Genomic DNA, 18948 nt, shown 5'->3' with positions numbered 1-18948 from the left:
TTTCAAGTGCTTTTTGACACAAAATTCACAAATATACCCCTCTGATCGTAAGTCAGACATGTTATCTTGACAGCAATATGCGCCTAATTACAGCATCTTCACCGATCTTATTACTTCATTACAACTTTTAATGTTAATGATATTAAAAATAACAACAAAAGCATTAAAAGTCATTTTGCAGTAACCAAAAAGCAAAGATAAAGCCCCGCTAGCAATGAATCTGAATCTATCCAAAAATATGATTGTATCTTTATGATAAAGATAAGGTAATGAACAACTAAAATAAAGCTTTATGTTAGGGTTAACATTTGCAAAAGTTTTTATCATATTGCATTGTTCTCGTAAGCCATAAAATGTCATTTCCAAAATTGCCCTTTCAATTTGTCTTTGTCAAATTTGTCCTTTCAATTTTCTATGCTGCTTGGATTCCGCTCGAGGCGAGATAAAATTTACATTTCAGAATCCTTTTGATATTTTTTTCCTCAATTACTTCAGCAATCTCGAGCATCAATATCATTTGAATTTATAATTTTCTGTTCATATCCAATGACTTTGTCGAGTGCAATTCTTAATCATGTAACGAGAGCAAGGTCGAGTGCTTTGAGTAAAAATAGACAATGGCTGTGATAATGGCATGAAGGAAATTTTATTTAAAGACGGAAATTTATCGTCGTCTTGACTTGATGTCGATGTACACAAAAGGGATGTTGAGGATGGAAATTGAATTTTGCATCTACAAAATTGAACATGACCAAATATGAAGCTTCAAATTGACTTTAAATCAAGTCTATTGTACTATAACCTCAACTATAATTAACTTAGATGCTGAATATATCCAATTCCAAATGTTATTTATAGGTTAAGTCAATGTATTCAGAAGAGGATATCATGTGTGAACCTCAAATAAATCTGATTATCCATATTCGACATCTCATGAAGACAGTAAAGTTTTAGTACAAATTTTGAGTTTTGTAATTCAATTTTAAAGCTTTTCATAAGCACATGGGGGTGTTGGGAAACTTTTGAGACAATTTTTATTTAGTTTTATGCTGAATAGGCGACAAAACTTCATATTATTTGCTAAATATCATATTCACACCAAATTTTCAATTCGGGTGAATATATTTGATTATTGACTTTTGTAACATCATGTGACATGTTTATGGATGCAGGAGATTTTGCATATATTCGCATGGATGTGCCAGTGTAGAATGATTCAATGCAGACTGGTCCAGTATAAATTTGCAAATTTAATTGATTTGAAATAGCAACTCCATAGCGGTAACCGGCTATTCTTCTAGGCGGATTACCGGCTAGTTAACCGGTTAGTTTATCAACTTCTGCCGACGATGTTCAAAAATCAATTTCTTGGCATTGACCATCAATACGACATTGAGTCGGATGCTTTTATAAGATCATCGTCAAGATGTGCCATTCGGGATTACCATTAACGGTGCTACACGTAGCTACGTAGTGGTGTCTTTTGGCTTGATTTTCAAAATTGTCTAGGATTTTTTAAGGGTCTGTTCAAAATTGCAGGTCTGCAGACAAATAACGCAGGCTTTCAACTTTGAACGAATTGCAGGTACAGCCAAAAATTGCAGATCTGTGCATCTAATCCGTAACAGACAAAGAGATTGCTTTCATGATTTTACGGTATCTAAATGTGGTCACTTTGCTTGTTAGGGTAAAATGTAGGATATACAGATCTGCAACTCTTGACCGAGCCCTTTTCAATTGCAATCCATTGAGATTATTTTCATTTCCAAAAGTCAATCAATCATATACGATTCTCAAAGTGTTTTTGACATTGGCATATTCAGGAAGGGGTAGAGGGTAGGGTGCTGAGTGTTAACCCATCCACTAATTTTTGGGCAAAACTCTTCAATCTCCCCAGTCGACAAAAATACGTTAGAACTAGTCATCAACTGGACATTAACTTGCCATCAACTAGTTATAACGTATTTTTGTCCACTCGGATCTACTGAGATTTTACAATCCCAAACCCACCATCTTCTGACTACACCCCTGATTTCAGAAAATGAATGATTTTCATTTCCATCATCAGACATTATTTGAATTTGCAGAAATGCTCGTAAAAGTTTGTCATTGTTTAAATTGAAAATGACAAATTGTTTGAAATTGGCAATAGCTGCCAGCATTTGTCATAATTTTCAATTAATATTTTTTTTACACAGCACATGACTTTTGTTCATGCTGACTATTTTTTTATGGGAAAAATAACTTTTTTCCATTTTCGATTTCTTAAATTTTATAGTTTTTTTTAACATTCTTATGACATATTGGTTGTTCCTTAATTCTATACAAAATTATTCTAAATTTAAACTTTTATGTCCTAAAACCTTACACTTAAAATTTTATAAATTCTATACTTCATTTTTTACTATTTTTAAGGCGTTACAATTACAGTTTCACTTTCAATCCTCAATGTGTGTGTCTTTATATTTTTTCGTAAACTATAAACAAACTTCATGTCTTCATTCCATTTAATATTCTATAATAATCACTTATACTCGAAAGTATTTATAGACAAACATCATCAAGATCAAATGACACTCATGTTGTCACGTCACGTCTCTCTTTGCATCCATTCTCGTCACATTGTTCTTGCACCGTCGGTGGCTTTTGATAATTTATTGATTGTTTTAAGATTGATGGTGGCACAACGGGTGACGGCAAGGCGGACGACATTGGACTCATTGTTTGTCATCCGTAAAAATATTGTTGATGCTGTGATGTATTGATTGACAATGCTGGCGATTGTTGTTGTTGTTGTTGTTGTGTTTGACGTAATGATGGATAAAAGCTACCAGCCATGCTTGTTGGAATTGCCTCAACTAGACCAGATTGTGTTGAACGGCGTATTGTATGATGACCCATTATGGAGCCACTCATGAATGTTGATGGTGATGGGATAACACTAACTAGGGCACTACTGTCATTTCTATTTACATTTATATGTTGTGTCGGTGGCTGACGTGGCAATGTACGAAATTGTAAATTTGCTATGGAAATTAAAAGAAAAAAAAAATTATTTTTTTTAGGTTATTTAATCATCCATAAATGCTTAATTGATAATCCATTGTTTAATGCCAAAAACAATTCGATAGAAAAAAGAAGTGGAAAATTCAGCAGATTCATCATTGAATGATACAGGATGTAAAGAAGAAAAGTGCTTTTGGCAAAAACATAAAAAAACCGCAAATCATCTCCAATCATTAATTTTCATATTTATTGGCTTGTTTGTGCTTTTTTTTCTATGTCTTCTTTTTAATGCCTGGAAAATCTCAACATACAAATAAAAAAAAAAGAACTTTTTTCTTCTTTAATACTTTTTTTAGCGTGTTTTATTGGGAATCGGGAGGGAGTTGGGGGGAAGGGGGAGGATTTTCTTTGGGGATTGCTTAAGAATGCTTGACATTTTTCTAATGTCGATTTTGGAATGCTATGTGAATGTCTATTTAAGAATTTTTCATCTACGTTCTTTATGATTTAGAAGAATTTTCAAATCTCGGCATGTTCAACAGATATTACCTATGGTTAGAGATGACACACTAAATGAGATGATTTCTAATTAAGTAGAATGTTCTGAATACTCTCCGAAAGACACTCATGCTGGCTAAAACTTAATATCGTTTGGTTGACATACCTGAGTCAAAATAAGCCGTCATGGCTCCGTCATGGCAACTTATCGTTAAAACGTTGACGTAGCGGTGCCCTAGCCAACATGTTGAGCTGTTTGAGCTCAAAATTTCATATATTTTCTGATTATGTGCCTAACTAAAACATGTCCGTCCATTCTTTTTGTCCCTACAATTTACCCCCGATAATTTGTATTTTTAGTTAATGCAAAAAAGGAAAGGGAACTTTATTTTCAAATCTAGGAACAATCCATGAAATTTATCATCTATACATAATTTAGGCTGACATCAAAAACTTAGAAGACGAATTAATGTGAACAGAGTACGATGAGATTGCTGTGTGAGCCAGAGTTGCTAAACAGACACTTGTCACAGAAAGAAATCGTACAAATTCTTTCAAAACCAGATAAATAATCAAGAATTTGTACGGGTTTTACCTGTCACAGGCATCTGTTTTGCAACTCTGGTGTGAGCAACGATGCAAAAGTGCTGGAATTAGAAACTGGCAGAAGTTATCTAAAGACAGATCCAGTAAACCATTTCGAAAGAATTCTAAATGCGGCAATGGGCCCCCGTGCGTCTTCGCCAAGGAAATAAGTAAGTTAAGAGTACGATGGACTGGACATGTTATAAGAAGGCCTGTAGAAGCTCATCTAAATAAGGTCTTCAAGTGAAATTTTGTAGATTTTGGACAAAAGATCAACCGGTGAGCAAGAAAGTTAAGAGTACGATGGAGGTAGCCTGTAGACCAGTTTCAAGCGACATCTTATGGAGAAGTCATGGATCAGAGACAGTATTGATTTAGTATTGGAAATTGGCTGAAGTAGCCATCGGCCATTACGAAGCAACATCTGAAGGATCGAAATAGCTAATCCAAATTTCATCTAATTATGAATATTTTTCTAACTAGCTTCATTCCAAAACATCTTCCTACCATCCTACCTTCTTAACATCTCAACCTTCTTCTTTTTACTTCAACTAAGTACACTTGTGGTAAATGTGAGAATTTCTCTGTTGCTGTAAGCACAACAGCTTAGAATAAGAATAAAATAGAATTTTCATAAATATGACGGTGGAAATATGAAGAATGGATATGGAATTCGTGTAGCATAATAAAGAAGAAATGAAGGAAAAAAGATGAAAAATTACATGAATTACAAGAAAAAAGAGAATTCCCGTGGAAAAGTAAAGTCAAAAAATTTTACATGTTAAAAAAGAAAAATTGAGGTAGGAAGAAAAGCTTTGGCTTAAAAAAATGGCAAATATGTGGAAAAAAATCAGCCTTGAAATAATTCTAAAAATATATCAGAAATGAGTTCTTGATGGTTGATGTGTGGTGTGTATTCAGGGGTTAGGGGGATATTTGGGGTCGACCCCCCTTCCCCATTTGGAAAAAATCCTCAAATTTGCCCAAAAAAAATCCAAAAAAATTCTTAAATTTTTCCCAATTTTCTTACAAAAATTCCGGCCAATCCCCCCAACTGTGCCTGATGTCGAAGCGACATGAAAAAATTCAAAAATGTGTGGAATCATTAGGCTGATTAAAATTCCTTTTTTTTTCCAAAGAATTCCGCTCGTTCATGTTCATTCCAAAAATTTATTCTTTAAATATTACCTTCAATAAATCATAAAATGAAAAATATAAAAAATGAATTTTTCACCCACAAAAGAAACATAATTTTTTAAGATTAAAAAATATTCAGCATAACTTTACGAGTCACCCCATAATCGCTGACAAAGAAAGGTCGTATATCCGCGAAATAAAAAAAGAATTTACTTTCATTTTGATTTGATTTTTTTCTCTTTTTTTTTCTTGTGAAATACAAAATTGACTGTGATTTTTTATGAAGCATATGCTGAAAAATGTAATAATTTTTTTTAATAAAGTTTAAATTTGTCTTAGATAGTTGGGAAGTTGAATTTTTTGTGGTAAATTGTTGGGAATTTGTGTAAAGAATTTCAGGAATTGATCAAAATATCAATAGGAAAGTTTGGGATGCTATAAGGAATTTTTATTCCCTTTTAGGAAAATAAGGAATAAGCGAGCAAACCTGCTCTCAAGCATGCTCAACTAGTATATTCAAGTAGAATAAGCTCTCGAGAGCATGGCTTTTGACTCTTAGAGAATGACTAGGTATGTCAAGGTGTTAAACAAGGGCGTTTTCAGGGAGTAGTATAAGGGATCGTAGCCTTCAAATTTTAGAAAAATTCTTCAATTTCAAAATCTGAAAAAAAAATCCAAAAATTCCCGTATATTCCAGTGATTCATAAAAAATATCTAAACCTCTCCCCAAAAATTTTTCGCTATGTCCTTGTTGTTAGTGAACTCAAGGCAATGACAAATTCTACTATAATATAGATATGCGCCTTCTTAAAGAGATCTATCTGACAATTCTGATTTCAGATTAGGTCAATATAAGGATTCTCGAGCCGAAGACCCAGACTTCCCATTTTAGAGATTAGTCGAAAGAGTTTTTAGAACTTTCGTGGCTCTGGTCTCAGTTTCGGTCTTGAAAATTCATTGAAACCGATTACATTCTTTTAAGAGTCACGCGGTATACATGAGCAGAGGTCTAAATTGATTCAAATCTACTCAAGTCGACTTCAAGTGTGTCGACTTCGAGTTTTGTTCAAATAAAGGAATCGACCTTATCGAAGAGGAAAGTCGGCCTTATTTTTGGCTGAATTCAGATCTCGACTAACCTTTGATACATGGTCTTGGCAAGACAATTTTGTTAAGAGGGAATGGATTGAAGTCTTACCGAGTTTGTTTTGAAATCTTGCATTTTGTTCTATTCACAGTCATGTATCATAGAGTCCCTCCTTTCCCCTACTAAGGTCGAATCTCTCTTTAGAATAGTGATGAGCAGCATGTCCACGGCATCTCCAAAAATAAAAGGTTGCCCACCACTGCTCTACAAAATCAACTCCAACTCTTAATCATCAAAACCAACAAAACTATTCCAAACTTACATTAAAAAAAAAGTCACAAAAACTTTTCCAATTTTTACACCAAAAATAAAAATTAATTTGAGACAAAACTTCCCCACAAGTTTCACTTCCAAAAAAAAGTTTGCATTCTCAATTTCCATTTAATTTCTCAAATGACTTCCAAAAATAAAAAAAAAAATAACAAAAAAATGTTGCAATTAAAAAAAGCCAAAAAAAAAAACTTTAATTAAAAATTTTCCATTCATTTAAAATTCACTTCCGTGCCTTTTTTTCCAGCTCCCTTCTTCTTCATTTCACAATTTTCACTTTTTTCAAGGGTTGCGGGCAACAATCATGATGACGAGGACGATGGCAAAGTTTTCCGTTGAAATGATGAGGAAGAAAAAAAAAAAGGCAACATGGAAGAATGGATAGATGAAACGACATGCCCGAGGGCTTAATGAATATTAATTCGATTATTATTAATAATGAGTAGATTCTTCGATCTTTAAAACTTCCGTTTCTCATTTATTTTCCACTTCTTGAATTTTCCCGTCACCCAATAACTTAAAAGTGTAGTATGAGAGTCTCTTACCTAAATTGGATGGTGATTGAGCTAATATTGATGGATTGTTGCTATTTAATCCACCAGAGCCTATTAAAATTGATGATGGTGGTGGCACAACACCCATAGCAACTTGCTGATGTGGCGGTCTTATTAATAATCCACTCGATGATGAGCTTGTCGGTACGATACTGACATACGGCGCTAGTGGTGGTGTGTACGTGTTGAATGATGATTTCTAGGTGGAGGATGTGGAATAAAAAGTATCAGATGACAGTTATGTACGAAAAAAATGTAAGCTACTCACCTCATTTTTCATTGGCAAATTAGAGATGGCAATTGGTGTTGTTAGATCAATATCACCACCCTCAACCTCTGATATATTATCGCCGGAAAAGCCCTTGGTGATTGTCGTCTCACCTGTACTTGATTTATGAAATTTTGGCTCATCTTTGCCACGATCTTCAACCTCATCACGTTGCTTCTGTATTATAATTCGACCGGTGATTATTATCAGACATAACAGCACACCGACCGTCACTGAGATGATGAGATACAAATAGTAACGTTCGTGATGTTCTGTGGATAAAATTGAATAGAATGTAAAGGAACAGAAAAAAAAAATTAATATTTTATGCATGAATGAATTTTAAGGAGACATTCTTATTTCTGCCTTATTGAAAGTCAATGCGTAATAACACGACGACGATGATGTTGATGATGATGGCTTTTTTTTGTAGAAAGACCAAAAGTATCTTTATGGTAAAAGTTTTCATTTTTTCGGCCAATGGAAAAAATTTGTGATGAGAAAAAAATTCTCTTTGAAAAGAAAATTTTGAAAGGAAATTTAATGAAACTTTAAAGGAAAAAACTTTTTTTGTGTGTGCTAAGGTTTCATTTGGTGTTGTTGTCTAGCGACCCAGATGTTGGTTGCTCATGGTAATATTAAAGTGATTTTTGAAGTTTAAAAGCAGCAAATAAATCTTAATTTATTGAATTTTCCGTAATGTTTAATGGTCAAATAGTTAATCCGGTGGCTTTGAAGGATAGAACTGTCTTCAGATATTCCCTACGTGCGACAATTGGCCCTGGTGTGCCACAGCCAAGGAAGTAAGACGTAATCAAGTAATCCAGCGGTTCATAGCCCTTCATTTTTCGCGGCATACCTTGATAGAAAGCCTTGATCGAAATCGCACACTGTATTAGTGACATTTCCAAAAACAAAAAGTGCATCATGACTATTTCTCAAAAATTTTGACGACATTATAATGTGTCTAGACACACAGGTTGCCCACCACTGGATTAATCGATCAAAAATCCAACTCTTACAGACCGATTGGTCCCGGATTAGGATTGAATTCTAGAAACCTATGTCAGCATCATGTCGGCACATTTTGGATCATTAAAGCAACTTGTGCTATTCGGATGTAGAGTTTCTAAAAAAGAAAATTCCCAGAATCTCATGTGTTTTGAAAATGTGTCGATATTTGTGGAAAATGTCTGGATTCTCCTGTGCACATGGAAAATATTTTGAAAATGAGTATACATTCTGCAAAATAGAATATATATTTTAATAACCCTGTTTCCAAGCATTTCCGTTCCGTTCTCGATTTCCAACATCTGATGCGAATGGAAATTCTGGGAAATCTATTCGATTGGTGTCTGCATATGTTATTTTATGTATATTAACAAATTCATGTGGAATTTGGTAATCTGGACTTAAATACCATTTTCTTGTCATACTTAGGGGCCGTTAACTTATTACGTAACGCAAAAAGTCGACCCCACCTCATACCCGAGCCCAGGGTAAACGGATAGTGTCCTGCTTTTAGCACTTATGTTTGAGTTTTGACTAACCGTTAGAAGTTATTATAAAAAAAATTGATTTGTTCTAGAGTTTAGAACATATATTTCCGGTGCTATAAACCGTACAAATTCTTGCAAAACCGTACAAAATTAACTGTCAGTTTTTCTCTTCATTTACTCTGGACCCGAACAGACAAGAATCATGCTCATGAGGACGCTCTCTAAATTGAGCATGCTCAACCCCTCGACTACTCAGCTGTCATCGAATGTCAACTATACATGATTTCGATTTGATTTTCTCACATGCACTTCTTTAATCAGTAATAATCTGGAAATCCTGATTAGCAACAGTAATTTATTCGTTCTGTTCATTTATTAACATTCTTATATGGCATACATACATGTCTATTAATATCGAAGAAATTCTCCTTAATAGAGTAAGAATGAAGAGAAGGAATACATAGGAGTACATAGGAAATATCAACCTTTAAGACAGTGATGTGCAACCATTGTGTTGCGGCACAATAATTCTTGCCAATAATTTTTGGAAATGGGATGAACTGTACGCAGTCTATAGTTTCATTCGAGACTTGTCACCAAGCTGTGCCACGAAAAATAAAAGGTTGTCCACTCCTGGATCTAAAAACAACCCGAAAATAATATCAAAGGTACAGCAAATAATTCTCAATATTCTCGTAACGTTGATTCATAAATATTCAGAACAACATAAATCCCTCTTTTGACTCTTACACATGCTGAATATTCAGCAATTTTCTATGAATTCATATATAATCATTCCTTTAGGATTTGAACATAATAAAGAGCTAACATTATCAAAGTAACAAGAATTTCAAATCCTTTGATCATGACATTATTTCTATCCTGATTCATATACATGAAGACAGCAAAATGTACATCCACAAAAAATGAGGAAATCTGATAAAAATAATTTCAATGTTACATTAAATCGTTATCCGATAATAAGCTTGCAATAAATTTTGCCTCATGTTGTATAAATAGCACATGAATTGCGGTATAAAAATAAAGTTTATTACATCTATTAAATGTTATTGCTCGTATGAATGATTCCATTATATGCTACTATGGATATTTGATTGATTGATGCGGATATTTCAATATGATGAAAATTAACGGAAGAAGAGAAAATACAATTTTTTTTTTGTTGTTTTATTTTATGGAATTTGGAATCATGTTGTAAGTTCATAATTGTACAATTAGGATGAAAGCAAGTAAGCCGACAGACATTAAAGCTGTCTTCACACATTCCATACGCGCGGCAAAGGGCCCTCGTGCGCCCCAGCTAGAGAAGTAAAGAAGTAAGTAAGCCGACAGACATTGACATGAGTACATCGAACTATAGTAAGTCTCATGGGTAGGCTCAGGTGTCATTCAATTATTACATACAGAGGAGATTACCTTCCTTTAGGATTGGGATTACCCTCGAGTAAGTAATAAATAGGAAGAGGGACGATCCAAAAATCGGTCTTTAACGTTACGTAATAGGAGAACGCTCCCTAAAGCTAAGCTTCTCAATTAGCTCTAGTAAATCTTCGGATTATAATATCGGACATTGGTATGATTTTTTTACAAAAGAATCTAATGACAATCAGAACACAATGCATCCGGCTTACCACTTTGCTTTAGAGAATACCGTATAACTGGAATTTTACATATTCAATTATTATGGTTTTATATGGAGTTCAGTCAATTCGAGTTGTTTGAGCTTTGTAAACGATGCTGTTGATGGAATGAGCATTGAATTTGACAACCGGTAGTCAACTATTGGGGGAGTCTAAGGATCATAGTTGATCTGTATGGCCATTGAAGTAAGAAAGTAAGTAAGGTAGTCAGCTATTATGACAACTTCAAGCGTCATCTAAGAGAGGCTGTTATGGAGATTTTGCTCAAAAATTGTCCTTAACAGACAAAGATCAAGACTCGAACATGTTCAGGAGCGTATTTAGGAATGAAGGCCGAGGGATAGGAGGAGGAAGGGATTAAAAGTTAAATGAAAATATCCTTGGATTGTGCTTTTAAGTACCGTAATGGTATTACTTAATAAATTACTTTGCGTACGGTATTACTTTGTATGGTCAGTACATATCAATAGTGATCGATAGCCTCACTTAGATTTCGCCTGAAACTGACCTTATCACTGGCTTTCGCTTGCCGTAATGGTATTACCTTATAAAAACTGCCTCTTTTTCTGATCGGGTTCAGGACCTTTTTCCTGCAATTTAGATGAGCAGATTTGCACTAGGGACGCATTTCGGAGATTTGGGTTTTAGGGGTCAAACCATGACCTTCCTTTTAGAAAATATCTTCAATTTGCTAGGGTATTTCGTGAAAAAATCTCAAAACCTTTCCGGTTTCGCCATTGATTTTCAATTCTTTGATGAACCCCAATAATTTTTGATATTTTCAGTCAAAACAGCTAAGAGTGCAACCACAGAAGTAACAAAATACACTTGACATACTTATACCAAAAAAACTACAGCATTTATTGACACCAAATTCACTCAACAGAAACTCTAAAATTTTTAACCTTTTCCTTTTTTTTTATTGAAATCAAATCTCAATTCCTTTCTTGTTTTCCGCATCACTATTCAATCAATTTCATTCAATTTGTGGAAAATAAAATGATGTAAAGTATATAAACATTTCTCTCTCTTATTTTTGGAGAGGTAAGCAGCATACCACGATACATAACATTTTTATTTGCTCATCGTATATGTTTTTTTCCTTTTATTGCTTCCATGCATGCGTTCATCGTATACCCAAAACGAATTAAATTTCATCGTTCTCGAGAGTGAATCTTTTATACCTCACTTAAAAAATAAAGTTAAGAATCTTTTTGTATTCGCTTTACGTACTTCGTGCATTGATGTGAATCTTTACTGTATTAAAATTCGATTATTTTGAATAATTTAGTGACGTTATTTTTTTCTTAGACAAATAAGACTTGTTGTACTTGTTGAATTATTGAGGATTTAATCAAAATATTTTGAAAAACTGTGAATTGGGCGACTGTGTAAAGCGGATAATGCTAGGCAGCATATGGTCTGAGAAATGTCATTTAAATTTTTAAAATAGAATTTATTTTTGAATGAAGTTGAAGTCTATTTGGACGTCTACTTTAAAGAGTATTAGATTACATTCTCGAAGCCAATTTGCGAGTCCGGATTCTAACAGTCCTAAATAGCGCCTCAGCAATGGAGCCTTGGCAACTCTGTTTTAACCCAGTGATTCTTAAATTATGATACGAAACTCACTGAACTCGTGAACAAACTTGATGGCCAGTTAACTAGCTAATTTTCTCATAACAAGTTTCATAGCCTTTCTTCCTCTATTCTAAAATTTAGCACAAACGAATAGTTAAAAGTCGATAGAAACAGGCGATAGAGATAGGCGATAGAACCAGTTATAGACGACTTCTGAGAGAGGCCATGAATCACAGTTGATCTGTACGGCCAGCGAAGTAAAAAAGTAAGAAGAGTTAACAGGGGCATTAGTAAGGAAGGGGGTTGGTTAGAGAATAAGATGATTAAACCCCCACTCTATCTCTTCCCTCTATCGCCTTTGTGTCTAGGCCATCCATCCTGACAAATTTCGACTATATCACTACTTGATCCACAAGAGAGGAACTTTCGCAAATTGCGAAGAATTTAGGTGGAAGCTTGCTCACAAAATTGAGCTCATTCAGTTACTGTCGTGTCAAAGATGCTCAAATTGAAATAGGAATAATCCAACGATGTTTTAAAGCTGTCAATCGACAGTGACTCTCATGCTCAACACTATAGTCAGCTATTCACTTTAACTATTTCACCAACTTCTACATTCTCACCTATCCATTCATAAAACCTTCAAAATTCATCCTACAAAAAAGCAAAGGAAATTCCAAAAAGGACCCTAAAAAAATTAAAAGCTTTTCCTCATTAATTTCAATAATGCTTTAAAACCTCCCATAAATCTCATAATCCTTCCAAAACAGGAACACCTCAGTGATAGCAAAAAATTTTCGTGCCTTTTTCCTCCTTCAATTCCCATTTCTTTTTCTCACATAAAGATGAGGAACAGAAAATTATGCAAAAAATAATTGAATGAATTGTATGAATAAATTTACTCAGCCTGTACATTTCCTGTTAAATTATTGTGTACACAATGAGCGCGTGACTGTGTGTGTATTTATGCGGATGACATACATATATCACCTTACTTTATCATCATTTTTTTGTATATTTTCATCACATTATTCATCTCTTTACTGTCTATTCTAGCCCATGTTTGCTTGTTTGAGGATGAAAGTTTAGTATAGTTAAGTTATGTACAGATACTAAAGGTGTACAAATAAATTACATCTATGAAAAGAAAAGAGCTCGAATGAAGCATTCCTTTTAAAAAATAATCATTGAATGTGAGTGAGAAGGCAGTGTTGTTAATTCTGGATCATTTAAGCATTGAGTTCCTACATAGCTGTCTTCTACATATAAGAAATGCGTTCCTACATAACTGTCTATAGTATTTGAGGATTGTGTTCCTATTACAACCGAGTTTTGCTCCTTACTAGTTTATTTTCCGAAGGTTGCCCTTTCCACAAAACACCGCTAATGGCTCCTCTCTATAGATTATCATCTTTCGCGGATGGTTTCTCCGCCTTTCTGCCTGTGGCCCGTTCCACAGATTTATCCTTTCCCTCTTCTGCCTCTAGCCTGTTCCTCAAGTTTTCACCTGTCATAAGTTGTCTCCTACAGAAAGTTAGAGCTCCTACAGAAGATGTCCCCTTTGAGACTTATTGACGATGTTGGAAAACTTCTCAAAAATTTACGACCTTTATTCTAAGAAAAAATAAATTTTAGCTACTCAGATTTGAAAGATTTAGAGCTTCGCGTTAAGTATGTATCAGGGTTCGCCTGAACTCTGCAGTCAGTAGAATACAGTTTAAAGTGTAATCTAGAACCGCTCCTTTGACAGCATTACTGTGTGTTGCCTTCAAAAGAAGGCCATGAACCGTATATTACCTACATCGGATGACTTTTCGGTTGGTCCTATAATGAATCATGATTCCTAAGTTACCAGTACTTAAGATTGGAATCTTGGGCAATTGTAAAATTACTCATGCCGCACTATGGGCCCAAAATGGCAAAGGTTGTCAAAAATTCAGGTTATGTATGGATGTTGTAGTGCCTGAGGAGTAGTGTACAGGAAAAAAAGAAATTTTGTCCAAAACTGCTCAGCCTGACTTATGGCCAAAAAATTTTTGGTACCTGCCATTATAAAAATTGTTGGCGTGCTTCAATACATGGACCAATTTTTTCAAACATTTTTTATTTATTAGATATATCCCTACAAAATAACAGCACATTTCTCACCGTATATCCAAAAAAAGTGAAAAGATGTCAAAAAATGCGATTTTTTTAACATTTCATGCTCTCAATATTGCACTAGGGATAAAAAATATTATGCATTTGAAGAACAATTTATACCTAAAAATCATACATGAATGAATTTGATTGGATGCACTACAAAAGCATTACTTTGAAGCCAAAAATTTTCGTTTTTTTGTGATTTTTTGACCTTTAACCCCATTTTTCGCTGTAAAGTAAATTCGTTGTGGTGAACAGTGATTATTATAGGACTAGTATTGTACTATTATTATGTGAAAAAAATTTCAATATGGGACTAGCTCAATTTTGGGGGTCCAAAGCTTTCAAAAATGGGGTCTCTCAAAACTCAATGTTACATTTTTAACCGGATAACAAATATTTAAAAACACCTTAAATTTTAAGTAGTTTCATGTTCTAAACAATCGAAACTATCACGCTAGCCAGTTCATAGATTTATAAGTTTTTGATTTTAGACATATTTTCACGAGGTTTTTCGGACTCAAATAGCAATACATATATAAATTGTTTATTTTTTCATAAAGTACTAGCCAACAATATATAAAATGTTATACATAAGGTCAATTCAGTCAAAAAATTTGAAAACTGTTGATAATTTTATGTTTTTTGAAAATATTTCACATTTATGTTATAAATGCTGTTACTAAGTAATGTATTAAATTTGGTATTTTTGTAGACATTACAGTCTTATGAAATAAAATGAAAATCAAAATTCATAGCTTAATGTTAAAAAACAAAGTCCAATTTACCATATTTTGACTGCCTTTACTCAGTGCCGAAAGCATCCAAATTTTATTTTTTGAAATATTTTCTATAGATCTATACTTTCTTATAAAAAATGTACAAAAAAATAATTTTCCAAGATTAATTTGTACAAATTTGTCCATCAAAAATCCTTAAAAATAGCTGGTTTTAGAATAAATTTGCTAACTCGATTTGTACAAATTAGTCTTGGAAAATTATTTTTTTGTACATTTTTTATAAGATATAGTATAGATCTATAGAAAATATTTCAAAAAATAAAATTTGGATGCTCTCGGCACTGAGTATGGCAGTCAAAATATGGTAAATTGGACTTTGTCCTTTTAACATTAAGCTATTTTTGAACTTTGATTTTCTGCCGTTATTAATACTACTCTATGTCTACAAAAATACCAAATTTAATCATTACTTTGCCATCATTTATAAGCATAAATGTGAATGATGATTTTTAAAACATTAAATTCATTTTTCAAAATTTTTGACTGAATTGACTAATGTATGACTTATTATATATTGTTGGATAGGATTTTGAGTACTTTATGAAAAAATAAACAATTCATATATGTATTGCCATTTAGTCCAAAAACCTCGTGAAAAAATGTCTACAAACTCAAAAACTTATAAATCTATGAACTGTAGCATGAGTAGTTTCGAATGAAGCCAGTTTGAAACTACTTAAAATTTGAAATGTAGTTTAAAAGTGTTTTTAATTATGCAGATAAACATCCGGTTAAAAAAAAATAACATTGAGTTTTGAGAGACCCCATTTTTGAGGGGGTATACTTGGACCCCCCAAAATTGAGCTAGGGGGTCCCATATTGAAATTTTTTTTCAATAATTAGTACCTTTACTAACCTAAATAATCACTTTCACCTGAAACAGCAGAATTTACTTTATAGAAAAATGGGGTTAAAGGTCCTTCACAAAAAAACGAAAATTTTTGGCGTTATTTTATGCTTTTGTAGTGGCATTAAATTACACATGTATGATTTTTAGGATAAATATGTTCTGCTCAAATGCATATATATTTTTTATCCCATGTGCAATATAGCCACATGAGAGCATGAAATGTTAAAAGCATTTTTTGACATATTTTCAACTTTTTTGGATATACGGTGAACCTCCTTACGCAAATGTGCTGTCATTTGTCTCTAAATATCTAATAAGATAAAAAATGTTTGAAAAAAATTGGTCCATGTATTGAAGCACGTCCAACAATTTTTATAATGGCAGGACCAAAAATCGTTTCCATAAGTCAGACACACAGCACTTTTGGAAAAATTTCTTTTTTTCCTGTACACTAAGGCACTAAACATTACATAACCTGAATTACTTTGCCATTTTGGGCCCATAGTGTGCCGAGTCTCAACTCATGGTCGCTGAATCGGTGTGCAATTATTAAGTCCCGAAGAACCAACCATTCCGCCACTGAATCACTTCGATTCACAACTGACGTTCTTACAGTATTTTATTATATTGCACATTATGGTTCTGGATATTACTGTGCGTCCCTAGCAGGCAAAGAGTGTGTTAACAAGAGAAGAACAAGGTAAGAGCGACGCTCAAAAGTATGCTCATCTGGTGTATTTAAGGTGAGTAAGCATTAATGAGCATAGTCTTTGCCTGTTAGGGTTTGAAGGTCTTGGATGTTACTGAATCTTGTTATCCTGTGCTCTGAGTGTCGTAGATACTATAAGGTCTTGTTATACTGTGAATAAAAGTTCTTGAATATTATTGGATCATGTTATACTGTACACAAAGTATCCTAGATTTTACTGGATCTTCTTCTACTGTATACAAAAAATCTTAGACATTACTACATCTTGTTATACATATTTTACATCAAATCACCAACACTGCATCTAATCCATAAAAAGTAAAAGTAGAAGAAAGCAAAACCTTGTCGAGAATCACGAGCAAGTTACAACGAGTTGTATGACATCCATAATAAGTATCGTGAGAGATGAGCTGAATTTCTCATCACAACACAAAAGGTCAGAGCAGAAGTAGAGGAAGAAACAAAAAAAAAACTTTGCTTCCACAGAGATTTCTCTTGCAGCCGTTTTTGCCTGTCATAATTCAAGATTTTTTTTTGTGTGTCTTCATTTTCTTGCTTAATTATTTCTTTTAATTCCAAAGTTCCTCCTCATCTTCATTTGGATTATTATTTTTATGATAGAAAATTGAGTGCCGCAGATCATGAAATTCCACAATTAAATTATAAACTTTAATGAAGTCTGAATATAAAAACAATATTGCGGTTATGTGCTGATGAGAATGACTACAGCACAGCAGTTGCTTAGCAGCTTTTTGACCGCAACTTTTTCGCTTTTTTTTATAAAATTCATTAAATGAGTTTGCAATAAAATTTATGCTTAATCATTCATTAATTAGTACCCGAAAAAATGAGAAGTTCTTTCATAAATTTAATAAATGTGAGTAGCATAATAATATTGATGACTGTGTGATTGTGCATTAATTATTTTCACATATATAAAGTATCGATTTGAATGTCAATCCTGGATATAAATATTTTTAATGCAGCGATAGTGTTCGATTTAAATGTTAATTTGTCAGTGGGTGTCAGGTTGGGTATTTATATTGAGGTATTAAAAGTTCATACATATTCAGACACTCCCCACGCAGTTATTGGGAAAAATAAACTTTTCTGGAATTTGAGGAGACAACAGGCCCACGCTTAATTGTAGGAAAAATGACAGGATTTTTAAAATTAACAGGCCTGAAGAAATTCAGAATTAGAAAGAATAAGCCATAAATGGTAGAGCGTTGTCCTTACGTGTCAAAGGTCCTGGGTTCAATCCCAGCTCATGCCTAATTTTCGAAGCTTCTTCTCCATTTCATTATTCTAATTACGAAGATCGATTCCAGACTTCTGAGTTAACTCGGATTTTGTGTGGAAAAGTCGACTCGATTTCATATAAAATTCGGGCAGACATCAAGATCTGCTCGTTTCATGTTTTAGATCTAGTTTAAAGTATTTGTCATTTAATGTGCCCCTATTGCTAAGCATATAAGAATATAAAAGTATTTTGTTGATTTTCTTTGCAAAGTCTTGAGTACACGAATTGTAATTGGGTACATTACAGGATACATCAGGACTTATAACGTACTCGTGACCTCGCAATATGCAGAGCTTTCAAGTGGCTCGGATCCCAATATGAAATGTAGATTTAAAAGATGTAGTACAATAGATTATTAACCGAAGTGCCTCTAGTTCATGAAACTGGGCTTTACAAAGATTATATCCTGAGCTACTCAAATCAAGACGTCTCCGTCGAGGAGCTTTTAAAGTAATTGCCGTAGAGCAGGAATAGCCAATCTTATTTAAGCTTCTTTTGACTCTGAAGTTCCTTTATCAAAGCCTTTGACTTTGTAAACTTTTTGCCTTTACAACTTCACAATCTTGAACTTTAACCTCAAATGCCAAAAGCTTATTCATCTCCACCTAATGACAGCTGCTCAATTTGTAAGCCGACCTTTCATAATAATTTCTTTCGAACAAAGTCATTCAACCTTCCCACAGCAATATGCATCTACATCTAAATTTCCTAGGAAAAAAGATAAAGACAAATTCAGACAAATTTCATCTACATTAATGAGTTCATTTCTATTCCAAAACCCCTGCTGAATGCATAGTCCTTGTAATAACGTCAAAAAACACAAAAAATTATCAAAAAAAGTAAGAAGCAGCAACAATAATAATTTCTAGCTTACAGCATATCATCTTCATCATCATCTTGTGATGATATTATTACTACTTCTATTATTGTTATTATTA

At 33.5% G+C, this 18948-nt stretch overlaps 1 protein-coding gene across 3 annotated transcripts in view; it reads right to left on the bottom strand.

Moving 5' to 3' along the window:
* Positions 1-2566: 2566 nt before the first annotated feature.
* LOC139088231 (protein eva-1 homolog C-like) overlaps positions 2567-18948 on the bottom strand; it is a 281413-nt gene continuing 265031 nt past the window's right edge. For all 3 annotated transcript variants that reach the window (XM_070637371.1, XM_070637355.1, XM_070637362.1), the window contains 3 exons: positions 7466-7737; positions 7189-7396; positions 2567-3026 (listed from right to left, as the gene is read on the bottom strand). In XM_070637371.1, the coding sequence (XP_070493472.1) occupies positions 2728-3026; positions 7189-7396; positions 7466-7737 (779 nt within the window). In that variant the 3' untranslated portion in view covers positions 2567-2727. The remainder of the gene's footprint in view (positions 3027-7188; positions 7397-7465; positions 7738-18948) is intronic.

This window comes from Chironomus tepperi, unplaced genomic scaffold (genome assembly GCF_022539635.2).
Source record: "Chironomus tepperi strain 1889 unplaced genomic scaffold, CSIRO-AGI_Ctep_v1 contig_12, whole genome shotgun sequence".
Lineage (NCBI taxonomy): Eukaryota > Metazoa > Arthropoda > Insecta > Diptera > Chironomidae > Chironomus > Chironomus tepperi.
The sequence above is the reverse complement of the archived record's forward strand: the minus strand, read 5'-3'. Positions and strand labels throughout refer to the sequence as shown.